The sequence below is a fragment of the Acomys minous genome (genome assembly GCF_964271855.1).
Source record: "Acomys minous genome assembly, chromosome: 4".
NCBI classification, from domain to species: Eukaryota; Metazoa; Chordata; class Mammalia; order Rodentia; family Muridae; genus Acomys; species Acomys minous.
The window spans coordinates 126,791,451-126,805,678 of record NC_140486.1 but is presented as its reverse complement, the minus strand read 5'-3'; the positions used below and the strand labels follow the sequence as shown (position 1 = coordinate 126,805,678).

General features: G+C 45.5%; 1 protein-coding gene across 3 annotated transcripts in view; it reads left to right on the top strand.

The window, feature by feature from the left end:
• The window catches only part of TMEM232 (transmembrane protein 232), a 212,682-nt gene that overhangs the window by 32,295 nt on the left and 166,159 nt on the right, over nt 1–14,228 (top strand). For all 3 annotated transcript variants that reach the window (XM_084778162.1, XM_084778164.1, XM_084778163.1), the window contains exons 4-7: nt 3,245–3,356; nt 3,700–3,805; nt 5,031–5,188; nt 10,986–11,085. In XM_084778162.1, the coding sequence (XP_084634288.1) occupies nt 3,245–3,356; nt 3,700–3,805; nt 5,031–5,188; nt 10,986–11,085 (476 nt within the window). The remainder of the gene's footprint in view (nt 1–3,244; nt 3,357–3,699; nt 3,806–5,030; nt 5,189–10,985; nt 11,086–14,228) is intronic.

Genomic DNA, 14,228 nt, shown 5'->3' with positions numbered 1-14,228 from the left:
GTCTCCTGTGCCTGCCTCCTGTGCCTGTCTCCTATGCCTGTCTCCTGTGCCTGTCTCCTGTGCCTGTCTCCTGTGCCTGCCTTCTGTGCCTGCCTCCTGTGTCTGTCTCCTGTGCCTGTTTCCTGTGCCTGCCTCCTGTGCCTGCCTCCTGTGCCTGTCTCCTGTGCCTGTCTCCTGTGTCTGTCTCCTGTGCCTGTCTCCTGTGCCTGTCTCCTGTGCCTGTCTCCTGTGCCTGTCTCCTGTGCTTGCCTCCTGTGCCTGCCTCCTGTGCCTGTCTCCTGTGCCTGTCTCCTATGCCTGTCTCCTATGCCTGTCTCCTGTGTCTGTCTCCTATGCCTGTCCCCTGTATCTTTCTACTATGCCTGTCTCCTATGCCTGACATAACACAGTTGGGCATGAGCAGGCCCTCACTGTCTATAGTGTAATATTATTCCTCCTTAGGTGCTTCTCTCTCTCTCTCTCTCTCTCTCTCTCTCTCTCTCTCTCGGGCATATTTCCTACAGATGATTTTATAATTCCTGATAATGGTTCCTGAATTGATCCAGGTAATTTAAGAACCCTCCCGCACTATAGCAAAGACTGCTAGGAGCTCTGAGAAACTCCATCTCAGAATTACACCAAGAAGGAAAACAAGATTGAAACAAATTAATAATCAAGAAAATATATTCCTTCTAGGTTTAATCCAAGGGTAAGGCCCAGGTGTACACTAGGATAAGAAAGATCATATGAATGTAGAAAAAAAATGATTATATGTACAAGACAAAACAGACACCTGTTTCTTAGAAAAACCTTGACATAAAAATCTCTTGCTTTGGACACATAACGTACATTTGAAATAAGAAGAAGATATAAACTTCTGCTTTGAACTCACAATAAATATATAGATAAAACCACTGCTTTAAACTTGCAATAAATAAAAGTATATAGTTAGATATAGTACTAATTAAAGAACTTAGAATCAACAGTCCTACTGTAACTCCTTTTTTATGTAGCAGTTGTATCTATTTTTGAGTGAGGTAATTTTTTTCATAGATAATATAAAAACCCAAGTCAGAAATAAAGCTGCTGTTGGTTGATTGGACTTTTCCTCCATTCACCATCCACCAAATATGTGTCTGTCTGTTAAAGTAACTTTTATTCTCCTTGCAATATTGATGTCTGGGAGGTTTACTGCCTCTGTCTATTAACCTAGGCCTAGTCCTAGAAGTTTCTAGCCTCCATACAATCTAACCTAGGCCTAGAATGTTTTCAGCTTCTGAGGCTTACTGCATAATAAGCTCATCTTTCCTTATTCTTACTGAGCTCTGGGTTGGCTCAACTCAGCTGTTCTGCCTCAAATTCTTCTCTCAGCTGACTTATTTAATCTGGCTGCTCTCTTGTCCTGAATTTTTATTTTTTTATGTAGGCATTTACAACTGTAAACTTTTCTTTTAGTTATCTATGAAGAACTCTGGAGGTTGTGGGTTTATGCTGTTAGCATTAAGAAAGCATTAATGAAGGTGCATTAACTGCTAATCTCAGCTGCTTCTGAAAGTCAAACATGGAATTGCTCATTTCACAACTACAACTGCTGGCAACTATGCGAGTCCAAACTCTCAGCTCTTCCCCTGCTGTTCTGAAAGGGCAAGGATGCGTGTCTACCCCACCTCTGTATCCTTAGTGCACATTTCAGTGCCCAACACAGGGGATGCTTAGGATGACGTCATTAGCTAGTCCCCGAGCAATCTGTCAGTGGTTCCAGTTTGCAGAGTGTCTCGTCGATCTGAGACTGTGCAGCACTGCCATACATTTTTGGCATATCTTTCTGATAAAAGGATTATAATTTATTCAGTGGCAAAATTAGATTTTCATTCATTTTTTATATCCCACAGAACAATTAATTTAGTAACTTCTGATATAGCAAACCATAAATAAATGTGTTTTTATTTCCCCAGATCTTGCATAGTAACACAATTCTAACAGTTATTTGACTGCAAAAAATATAATTCATTGGATTTACTAGCGTCATAATATTTTCGTGATTTTTTTTGAGGTTGATGGGAGGAAATCTCAGTGCAGCTCTCACTAGCCTGGAATTTACTTTGCAACCTACCTCAGCCTTCAAAATGCTAACGTGGCTAACTTAACCACACTGTTGTTTTGCTAGCAGCATGGAGCCCACAGCCGGGCTCAGTTCTGCCGAGTTCTTCAGTGCTGTACTCACTGTCCTTTAGAAGACCTCAACTTATTCCCCCTGCTTCTCTTTAAAATGATTGCCATCTTTCTGCATAAGGCCCCTCTCCTGTGGAGGGCTAAGCGTCGGTGTGCACTGACATGCGAAGGCAAGCATCTCTCACCTGGTCTTCCTCCTGTAATTGCATTCCCCAGACCACGCTTACGCAATCATCTCCATTTGTCTGGCGTTTTCATCCCCAGCCACGCCTAGAATCCTTACATCAAGTATGTACTAGCGATCCTGTCCATTCAGTGAGGCAGCTGTAACGTGACTCCGGTCTTTAAGCCTACCGATACCTCTTTGGTCAGTTCCATGTGAGGCGTATGCACTATCCAAAGCATCCCCTCTACTTACATGGCCGCCCTCCTGCTGCGAACCATCCTTAGCTCATGTCTAAGCGCGTATGTGGCTGTCCCTGCAGATGTGTTCCACTTCAGCTCTCAGCAGGTTAGAACAGCGCCACGAAGGCTCCCTACGCCCTGCCTCTCCGCTAGCAGAAGCCCGCCTGCAGTAGCATCCTCTCATGCAGCGTCACCATGGCTACCTGCGCCCTTGCTGACTGTACTGGTATCTTTTCTCCCTTGACACTTCGCTGTAGTCACAGCTGCACTGAATCCACACGGAGGGAATGAAGACTTAGCCTGGATGGGAGCAACACTATTTATGGGAGGAGATAAATCAGCCTTCGGCGTAATTGAAGCTGCGTTTGACTTTACCTGCAAGGAAACCATCCAGAAGCCTGCTGGCAACCATCTCAGGAACGTGGCTCACAAGACGAGCACCTTTGGAAATGAGAATTTGTCTCTCAAACTAAGAGAATGGGTCTAGGTGATATGCTCAGGCATGTTTGATGCTACTGATCTTGTTTGTATGCGAAGCATTATAAGTAAAAAAGTAAAGTGCTTCTCCTACAGTGTTGTTCTGCTTTCCCACCAGAAGATGATTAATTACAATTTGAAGATGATAGCTATTATTATTATTATTATTATTATTATTATTATTATTATTATTATTATTGTTTTTGTACAGGCCATCATTTTCAATCACCAAAGAGTTCATATTGAGATTCAACCACCCGAGGAATCCAGCAGAAGAGGCAGAATTGTTGGAACAAGCTAGGAAACTCATTGTTAGGTGTAAGGTAAGGGTTGGTCTTTAGCTACTTGGTTTGTAAATTCATCTCCTAGTTGGCAAATGCATACCTGCTGTATAGTATTGAAAGGAAAGAAATAAGGATGCGGGTATAGACAGCTACCTTTAACTGTAAGTAGGCAGAGCTAAAATATCAGTGTTAATTAAATTTAAGTTTATAACTAAATAATTCAATGTCAAGTAATTTTGGAGGGGAGCTTCCCCATAAAAGAAAAATATGAAGTTTTCTCTAGCTCTGAATGGCTCTCAGAATATAAACGAGAAATATTCGCAGACAGATAAACGAAGGGATGCACTTTTCCATGCGCTGTTTTCATGTTTCCCCATCACAGCGGAAGCTGGGGCTCAAGACGCTGGGCTCTGGGAAGCACGTGCACCTCCCGACTGCCTGGACTGAGGTCATCTATCTGGCTCAGTGTAAAGGGAAGATCCAAGAAGGTATGTGTGTGGCGCCAACTGCAGGCACACCCCACATGTCTGTGGCCTCCCAAAGAGATGATCCGAGAAATTAAAGTAGATTTTTAGTAAATTTAAACCAAGCTTTGTAAATTCTCTGTTTGCCGTCAAAATATGTCATGATGTTCCATGATCAAAGTTCCTCTGTAATTCTCAGCGTATGGCTTTGACTGTTGAACTTTTAAATTACAAACTGGTTTTTAAAAGCTTTTTCTCAGCTGGGTGTGGTGGCGCATGCCTTCAGTACCAGCACTCGGGAAGCAGAGGCAGGTGGATCGCTGTGAGTTCAAGGTCAGTCTGGTCTACAAAGCGAGGCCAGGACAGCCAAGGCTAACATAGAAGGACCCTATCTTGAAAAACAAAAACAAACAAACAAATAAACAAAAGCCTTTTCTCAGTGTGGTCTGTATTACCTTCCCCCTACAATTGGCAACTAACTTAAAAGTCACCGTGTAATGTCTTTGATTAAGTCTAACTGCAGTAGGCACCTGGATAAAAGTGTTTTTGTACTTTATATTCTTATAAAACATTAATCAGACAACTGTTGGCTTGCCTTTTTTTTTCTTTCTGCTTTAAAAAACCAGAAAGGATTGCTCATTAACTCTTCACTTATTACTTCTCACGTATACGGTCTCTCTCAAGCAACTTCTAACCAATTTAAAAGGAAATTAAATAACATTATTTTTAAGGGAATAAAATTCCTTCTCTCATTAAACTAAATGTTATGTGTGTGCCTTATAAAATGAGTCTGCGGATGCTAACTGCTAAGGTCAGAGGATATTTCTCGTGTAAATTGGGATTTGTACTGCTGTCTGGAGCGCAAGTGCTTGAAGGAGGGAAAATGTTTTGTACTTAACTTGTTTTTATGGCCCCCACATCTCGGCGCTGCCACCTCGATCAGATGTTTAGCGGATCTGTGGTGTGAGGCCTTGTGGTTTACCATCAACCAACCTCACCGAGATGTGGGAGAAGATGGAGGGGATGAGGCGAGGGAGGCAGGGCAGGGCGTGGGGAGATGGGCCAGGCAGAGGCTGTGTTTCCTTTGGGCTGCTCAGGTTGAGGTGCCTCTCACTCGGAAGAGCAGAAAGCATTTATGGGTACAGCAGAATCCAGGAATCGGCGCATTGAATTGCAAGATGTAAGTGTGACATGTAGAAAGTCAAGGCTAATTTTTCAGCGACAAAATTTCCCTCTGTTAATGTTTCAGAAGCTTTAAATATGCTCCATGCTTCGCTGGACCACGTTTCCTTTGATTATGATCAACTTCCCGCCCTGTTTTTCCTTGCGGAATCAGTTTTATATCGACTGTGTTGTGATGCGTTCATGAAGGAATTTTTATATTCAGTTGAGATAAAGCTGGTGAAGGTATGGTTTACATTTTAAAAAGTGTCTTAACTGCTTTAGGTGCAAGTGATAGGAAGCTATAGCGCTGTCTGCTTTGGGATCAGGCAAGACATCGGGATTTAATAAGGGTAGTTTAACAGTCTTTGAGTGTGACTAGTAGATTGCTACTTTATAGCCACGTTGAAATAGTTTGAGAAGATGGAATTTCACAAACTGCGTAAGAATATAATTATTTAAACATCATCATACTGCTTTTTATAACTATGCATAGATTTTCTTTTAAGGATTAAAAAGAAAAGATTTATTTACTCTTATTTTATATGTATGAGTCTTTTGCTCTCATGTATCTATGTACTGTGTGTGAGTGTATGAGTGTGTGTCTGTGTGTATTTGTGAGTGTGTCTCTGTATGTGAGTGTGAGTGTGTGTGTGTGTCACTCTCAGAGAACAGATGGGGGAATTGGATCCCCTGGAAATACAGGTACAGTGTCCAGTGGTGAGCTCCCATGTCAGTGGTGGGAACTGAACCTGTGTCCTCTGCAAGAGCAATGTATGCTCTTAACCACTGAACTCTCCAGATCCTCCTTTTAGGGAGTTAAAAAAAATGCTATGTCCTTTATTTAAAACTTCTGAGAAGTAACCTTAATTTCAACTTGAGGTGAGTGGCCTGTCAGCAGTCTGTCGTTTTAGAGTTGCTCAACAGGGAGGAGTCGTCCACAGATTATACTTTGTAAAGTCCTTAGTCAAATGCTCCCAATTTTTGTAATAGCCACAGTTGACATGGGGGATTATTATAAAAATAAGTTTAAGAATAACTGGTGGTTTTATTGCAAATACACTGAGCTTAAATAATGGTTTTATTATTATGAAAAAGGTGAGAAATATTAGAAAGATTTCCTTCAGATCGCAATGCATGCAGCACTCTTTCCTTTTGGAGTCAATACACACCAGTCAGGGGAAATATGCACGGCTCGTCGTGTCCCTAAGCACCATCCTGGTCTTTGTAGACTTTGCCTTAGGAAACCAAACGTACATTGGAAAGCTTCCTTCCCCTAGTTTCTTTGTATAGAAAACGTTATTGAAAGGCACTGTTACTGGTGTATGTGAGGGGGAGTGTTTTTTTGTTGTGGGTAAGAGAGGGACATCCAGAGGCATCCAGAAGATTCTACAGCAGAGAGGGAAAGGAGACATGGCCAGGGCTTTCTGCGAGTGAAGGGAGAAGAGCAAGAGAGAGAACAGAGAGGAGCCACAATGGCAGCATGGGCTTTGAAATGTGTAACAAGAACTTGTGTGTAGGCCATGGACTTTTTCTTTTTGAATTTGTTTCCTTTATTAATTTATTCTTGTTACATCTCAATGGTAATCCCATCCCTTGTATCCTCCCATTCCTCCCTCCCTCCCATTTTCCCCTTACTCCCCTCCCCTATGACTGTGACTGAGGGGGACCTCCTCCCCCTGAATATGCTCATAGGGTATCAAGTCTCTTCTTGGTAGCCTGCTATCCTTCCTCTGAGTGCCACTAGGTCTCCCCATCCAGGGGACATGGTCAAAGGTGAGGCACCAGAGTATGTGAGATAGTAATATCCCACTCTCCACTCTACTGTGGAGAATGTTCTGTCCATTGGCTAGATCTGGGTAGGGGTTTAAGGTTTACTGCCTGTATTGTCCTTGGCTGGTGCCTTAGTTTGAACGGGACCCCTGGGCCCAAATCTGCCTATCATAATGGCACAGCAACAGGCTGGTTGATCAGTGGAATCGAATCGAAGACCCAGATATGAATCCACACACATATGGTCACTTGATTTTCGACAAAGAAGCGAAATCCATTCGATGGAAAAAGGATAGCATCTTCAACAAATGGTGCTGGTCTAACTGGATGTCTATGTGTAAAAAAATGCAACTGGACCCATATTTGTCACCTTGTACAAAACTCAAATCCAAGTGGATTAAAGACCTCAACATAAAACCAGAGACACTAAGTCACTTAGAAGAAAAAATGGGAAAGAGCCTGGAACATATTGGCACAGGAGACAACTTCCTGAACAGAACACCAACAGCCCAGGCTTTAATGTCAACAATTAATAAATGGGACCTCATGAGGCTGAGAAGCTTCTGTAAGGCAGGAGACTTTTTCAAACCTACTTTGGGGTTCTTTCATGGTTACGCTTCCCTTCCAACCCACCTGCCCTAGCTAAGAGAGAAAAGAGGTTAATGGGAACAGGAGAAGTAGACCTTTTTAGACTCAGCTCCTTGGAGCGATTCCTCTTTTTGTCGTCAGGATTTCAGCAGACCCGTTAAAAGAGCAAACAAGCAATTCAGCAAAGGTGACTGCAACTGCAGCAGCCGGAATCCAGAGCAGTACCGGAACCCAGAACCTTGAAGTGCTGTTCTCTGGAGTGTTTCTCTCTAGGAATGTCTCGAAGGGGAGTGATGAACAGCTAAACAATAAGAAATGATGCCAAGACCAAGGAGCTCAGCCTATTGTTTTGGGCTCATATATATATATATATATATATATATATATATATATATATATATATATATCCCTTCTCAGAGTCTGTCCTAACATGTTTATCAGTTGGCAAAGTCCATGCTCCTGTAAGAGGCAGTTCCTCTTCTAGTGGACAAACACCACCTGTTCTCTCACAAGTTTGTTTCCAATGGACAAACACTGCACACCTTCATGTAAGTCTGTTTCACATCCCACACTTGGGATGTGAACAAAACAAAACATGTTTCCACCCACTACACTTGTGAATAGGGACTGAAGAAACCCAGAGGCCAGCACGGGCTTTGACACGCCACGCAGGAGCATGTCAACGGGGAACCGTGTGTACATCCTTTTGCTGGACACAAGGGAGACAACTCCATTGGATGAGAGCCGATTTCACAAGTTCCTGAAAAAATGCTGGCTTTTATCTAACCTCAAGAAATCCTTCTACAGTCCCGCTTGAGCTGAGCTGAGACTGTCATTTCTGGACATACGCACTTCGAGAGACACAACTGGAAAAACCTGGGAGTCCCACCAGAGTCATCACACGTTCACAGGGAACTTGGGGTCCTCTCTTGGCACCCTTAGTCTCATTCATGAAAGAATTTAAGAATGGACCCAAACAGAAGCTCAAGGGGGCAACTTATTGGAATTTACAAGAAAAACCCCAGGGCAGGCAGGGCATTGTCAGTCTTAGCAGCTTCCTGGGGGAGGGACACGGAGAAGAGGAAGAGGAGAAGCCGTGCTTTTTGAGTTACATTGGCATGGAGGACAGCATGTGGTGGCCAAGCAGCCATTTGATGGGGAGAGGAGCTTTAGAGAGAGAAAGGAACTCCAAAGTACCAGAAACAGCATACCTTACGCTGTGGGCAGCGCCAGGAGGAAAGAGACAGGTCCATCGCAGCTGCACAGTAGCTGTAGCAGCTTTACTGGAGGAATGGAATTCTGGGAAGGACGTACACAGTATCCCACTCGAGGGTTGATTATTTTTCCCATTTCTCCAGAATGGCTTGAGGCAAACCTGCCTTCCTGAGGGGGCTGTCCCCTCACGGCCAGGTGATTGGCCATCGCAACCGCGTTAAATCTGAAAGGAAGATGTGATGGCATGCTACCACAGGGTACATTGCATCTTTTGGTTGGAAAGCAGCAGCTTTCCTAAATTGTCCTGCAGTCTCTGCCTTCACCGTTCAGCTCCTCATTTAACGAAACAATTAAGGCCTGATTAAATAAGTAATATTTGATTCCTGAGCATTGCCCCGGTTCCAGATTCTTTTTTTGCACTGCACAGTCTTTCTTTTTAATCTGTTTTCTTCATATAGATCTTAGTCATTGAAGCATCCTTCTAAAAGTATAGAGAATAAAATATAAGAAACACAAATTTGGTGTATGGGGGAGACAATACTGCACAGAGCTTCTGAATAAATATGAAAATGCAGAACAAGGTAATTCCTGGGTAGCGTTAACCTCACAGTCGGAGGTGTCGGGAAATGGGAGAACAGGTAGGAAGGGAAGGGAGGAAGACGCCTTTGCTTAAGGGCGGGGAGGGCAGGAGGGAAAAGGACACTTTCGAGGCAGAGCTTCACATGGGAGGCGAAGCTGAGTTGTCAGGCTATAGAGAGAAGCCGTAGAGAGTGTGCGGTGGAGTCCCAGGATCTGAGAGGCAGGGAAAGGGACAACAGGCAACACAGAAACGGCCTTCAGAATGTCACAAGCACAGTCCTCTCAGGCTGCATCGGTGACACTGGTGATGAGTAAAGCCTGAGTTCGATTCATTATTCCTTTCAATATAATCACCAACCCTTTAAAAAAAATCTTAAATAATCCTCCCCACTAGCTCTTTTAGCCTGCATCTTCAACCATGGGAGCGCGTACTTGTCAGAGCTCCATCAGACCTTGCTGTTTGCCACAAGCATGCAGATTTTCACTCCCTTGACCGAGTCCAGCGCGGGAAGAGACCACTGCACATACATTTCCCTTTATTTTTGTGTGTAAGCCTAAAAGGCTGGTGTTCGTACGTTTTAGAAGCATTCCTAAATACCAGTTGCTCTTCACCAAATCAAATTTAAGAATAAAGGTTTCTGGTGAAAATAAGAGAGCTGGTTGAAATTCAGGGTTTACGTGAAAGTGAGTGGATTTGGGAAAAGGCCATTCTAGCCTCAAATTCCTGTAATAGCACTCTCCTCCTCCTCCTCCTCCTCCCCCCCCTTCCCCCCCCTTCCCCCCTCCTCCTCCTCCTCCTCCCCCTCTTCCTCCTCCTCCCTAAACAATGCTGGGTGAAGCATTTGGTACTTGGCCAGGTTTAACTATTTTATTATATATCTCAGCTAATATTTTGCATCGCTGTTTGATTTCTCTCACATGCAAACTCAATAGCAGTTGTTCCTGTTATTTTGCATGGCTCCTTGATTTAATAACTTACACAGAATGCAGTTCATTTGTTTTAAAAATTTATATGATCTCATATTATTATATAAAATCTTATGTATTGTATGTTTCTGCAGATATTTCCATTTTCTGTAGCTTATGTAAAAGCACCCATTTTCTTTTCTTTTCTTTCTTTCTTTCTTTTTTTTTGAGAAGTTTCTCTGTGTAACCCTGGCTGTCCTGGAACTTACTACATAGACTAGGCTGGCTTTGATCTCAGTGATCTGCCTGCCTCTGTCTCCCAAGTGCTGGGATTAAAGGTGTGCACCACTACTGCCCAGTTTTAGCTACTGATGCATTTTTATTGTCACAGAAGTAAGAACTCACAATGTTTACTGTGATGACATGCTGGAGGGATGGGGGCTTAGTGCAGAATGCTATGAGAAGCAGCATATTTCCCAGTGCTCCCCAAGTCTGTCTTTTAAAGTGTTTTGGTTAAAAGCCACAGAAAGAAATATGTTACATACAGTGATACACACATACATAATATACAACCTTCTATATACTGAAATAAAAGGTTTTGTGAAATACAAGATAATATTTTCTCTTCTCATGTATCTTATTTTTATATTAACCCCACCCAATTCATGAATTATTTAAGGGCTATGATCTTCAATTTGGAAAAACAATGTTGCTTTGAAGGGTACAGAACCAAACAACACCCAAAATGGTCCATTTGAAAAAAGATAGAGACGATTTATTCAAGTTTTTCTTCTGGCTGAACCGGCATTTCAGTCTTGACATAAACGTTTTAAAGTTATTTCAGAAACACATAATATCAACTGAGTTTGAAATTGTTTTATCAAAAAGTAAATGTAATAATAAAATGGTTTATCTTTCTCTATGGTTTTTAAGCATTTATTGGTGCAATACCAAAATGCTTTTCTCTTTTTTCTCTTGACAGATTGGCTATTTGATCTTCTTACGACTTTTTGTATTTTTCCTGCATGGTCACTTAGAAAATTTTAAACAACATTTACTTAGACTGCAACCATATTTATACGGTAGAATATTTTTTTATTTTTACACTTATAAATGTTTTATGCTACATTTTAAAGTTCTCAGAGTGTCACTATAAAGAGCATAAGCTGTTTTATGTTTCATGAAAAGTAATACCACCAATGATGGCTCCTGGGCCAGGCAGCATTTCTTCAGTGTTTGTTTTCCCTCAGAAACTTAGAATTTCTTATGGTGAGAAATTTAAAAATATAGTCTCTTTGCAATCTGAATAAAACTTACTTTCTTATGAACTGTGGTCACCATCTGTGCCATAGATGACAGGATCTAACATTGACTGAGACCTCCCTCTCCCCAGCCCCTCCCACTCCCTCTCCCCAGCCCCTCCCACTCCCTCTCCCCAGCCCCTCCCACTCCCTCTCCCCAGCCCCTCCCACTCCCTCTCCCCAGCCCCTCCCACTCCCTCTCCCCAGCCCCTCCCACTCCCTCTCCCCAGCCCCTCCCACTCCCTCTCCCCAGCCCCTCCCACTCCCTCTCCCCAGCCCCTCCCACTCCCTCTCCCCACCCCTCTCCCCACCTCTCTCCCCACCCCTCTCCCCACCCCTCTCCATTCCTCTCCAGCCTTGTGTATGTGGCGGTGACTGATGTTCAGTTTCCTCATTTGTAACAATAGCTACCAGACCAAACCATACAGCAACAAAGTCCATGCTTTCAGGTCGGCGTGTTGGCAGCGTAGATGCTGGGCTGGAAGAGGGGGAGAGGAGGATTCTGGAGGCCCTCTCAGTGTGGACAGATAGCAGGATAGTTCCGCACTACGTAAAGCAGTGTCCTTTAAATTGTTCTGGTTGGTACTCAAAGGGAGAAACGCCATTTGCACTGCAACTCACATGCTATACTATGTATTCACTTATGCCCTGGAAAGAAGGAATTGTGGAAGAACAGCATTGAAGATGTCAGTGATGGCAACGGGGAATGTCATGTGGCAAAACAGTTTAAAAACATTTAGAAGAAAAAGGATCAATTTTAGCTAATTTGCCCCTGGTTGCATGTGTACAAAAGCAAGGAATCAGGAGGAAGATGATGTTCTAGATATTGATTAATATGGTGAAGAATTGGAAAAATGAGACAGCGAATTTGAATGTCACAGAAAAAGTGAAGAGTAGGATATAGGAGATTGATAAAGCTAAGAACCCTGAGGGTGTGCTGGGATGCCACAGCCCATACCTAACCCACTGAGGGTGCTGGGATGCCACAGCCCATACCTAACCCACTGAGGGTGCTGGGATGCCACAGCCCATACCTAACCCACTGAGGGTGCTGGGATGCCACAGCCCATACCTAACCCACTGAGGGTGCTGGGATGCCACAGCCCATACCTAACCCACTGAGGGTGCGCTGGGATGCCACAGCCCATACCTAACCCACTGAGGGTGCTGGGATGCCACAGCCCATACCTAACCCACTGAGGGTGTGCTGGGATGCCACAGCCCATACCTAACCCACTGAGGGTGCTGGGATGCCACAGCCCATACCTAACCCACTGAGGGTGCTGGGATGCCACAGCCCATACCTAACCCACTGAGGGTGCGCTGGGATGCCACAGCCCATACCTAACCCACTGAGGGTGTGCTGGGATGCCACAGCCCATACCTAACCCACTGAGGGTGCTGGGATGCCACAGCCCATACGTAACCCACTGAGGGGGTGCTGGGATGCCACAGCCCATACCTAACCCACTGAGGGTGCTGGGATGCCACAGCCCATACCTAACCCACTGAGGAGGTGCTGGGATGCCACAGCCCTTACCTAACCCACTGAGGGTGTGCTGGGATGCCACAGCCCATACCTAACCCACTGAGGGGGTGCTGGGATGCCACAGCCCTTACCTAACCCACTGAGGGGGTGCTGGGATGCCACAGCCCTTACCTAACCCACTGAGGGGGTGCTGGGATGCCACAGCCCATACCTAACCCACTGAGGGTGCTGGGATGCCACAGCCCATACCTAACCCACTGAGGGTGTGCTGGGATGCCACAGCCCATACGTAACCCACTGAGGGTGCTGGGATGCCACAGCCCATACGTAACCCACTGAGGGTGTGCTGGGATGCCACAGCCCATACCTAACCCACTGAGGGTGCTGGGATGCCACAGCCCATACCTAACCCACTGAGGGGGTGCTGGGATGCCACAGCCCTTACCTAACCCACTGAGGGGGTGCTGGGATGCCACAGCCCATACCTAACCCACTGAGGGGGTGCTGGGATGCCACAGCCCTTACCTAACCCACTGAGGGGGTGCTGGGATGCCACAGCCCTTACCTAACCCACTGAGGGGGTGCTGGGATGCCACAGCCCATACCTAACCCACGGAGGGTGCGCTGGGATACCACAGCCCATACCTAACCCACTGAGGGTGCTGGGATGCCACAGCCCATACCTAACCCACTGAGGGTGCTGGGATGCCACAGCCCATACCTAACCCACTGAGGGTGCGCTGGGATGCCACAGCCCATACCTAACCCACTGAGGGTGCTGGGATGCCACAGCCCATACCTAACCCACTGAGGGTGCGCTGGGATGCCACAGCCCATACCTAACCCACTGAGGGTGCTGGGATGCCACAGCCCATACCTAACCCACTGAGGGTGTGCTGGGATGCCACAGCCCATACCTAACCCACTGAGGGTGCGCTGGGATGCCACAGCCCATACCTAACCCACTGAGGGTGCTGGGATGCCACAGCCCATACCTAACCCACTGAGGGTGCGCTGGGATGCCACAGCCCATACCTAACCCACTGAGGGTGCTGGGATGCCACAGCCCATACCTAACCCACTGAGGGTGTGCTGGGATGCCACAGCCTATATGTAACCCACTGAGGGTGCTGGGATGCCACAGCCCATACCTAACCCACTGAGGGTGCTGGGATGCCACAGCCCATACCTAACCCACTGAGGGTGCTGGGATGCCGCAGCCCATACCTAACCCACTGAGGGTGTGCTGGGATGCCACAGCCCATACCTAACCCACTGAGGGTGCTGGGATGCCACAGCCCATACCTAACCCACTGAGGGTGTGCTGGGATGCCACAGCCCATACCTAACCCACTGAGGGTGCTGGGATGCCACAGCCCATACCTAACCCACTGAGGGTGCTGGGATGCCACAGCCCATACCTAACCCACTGAGG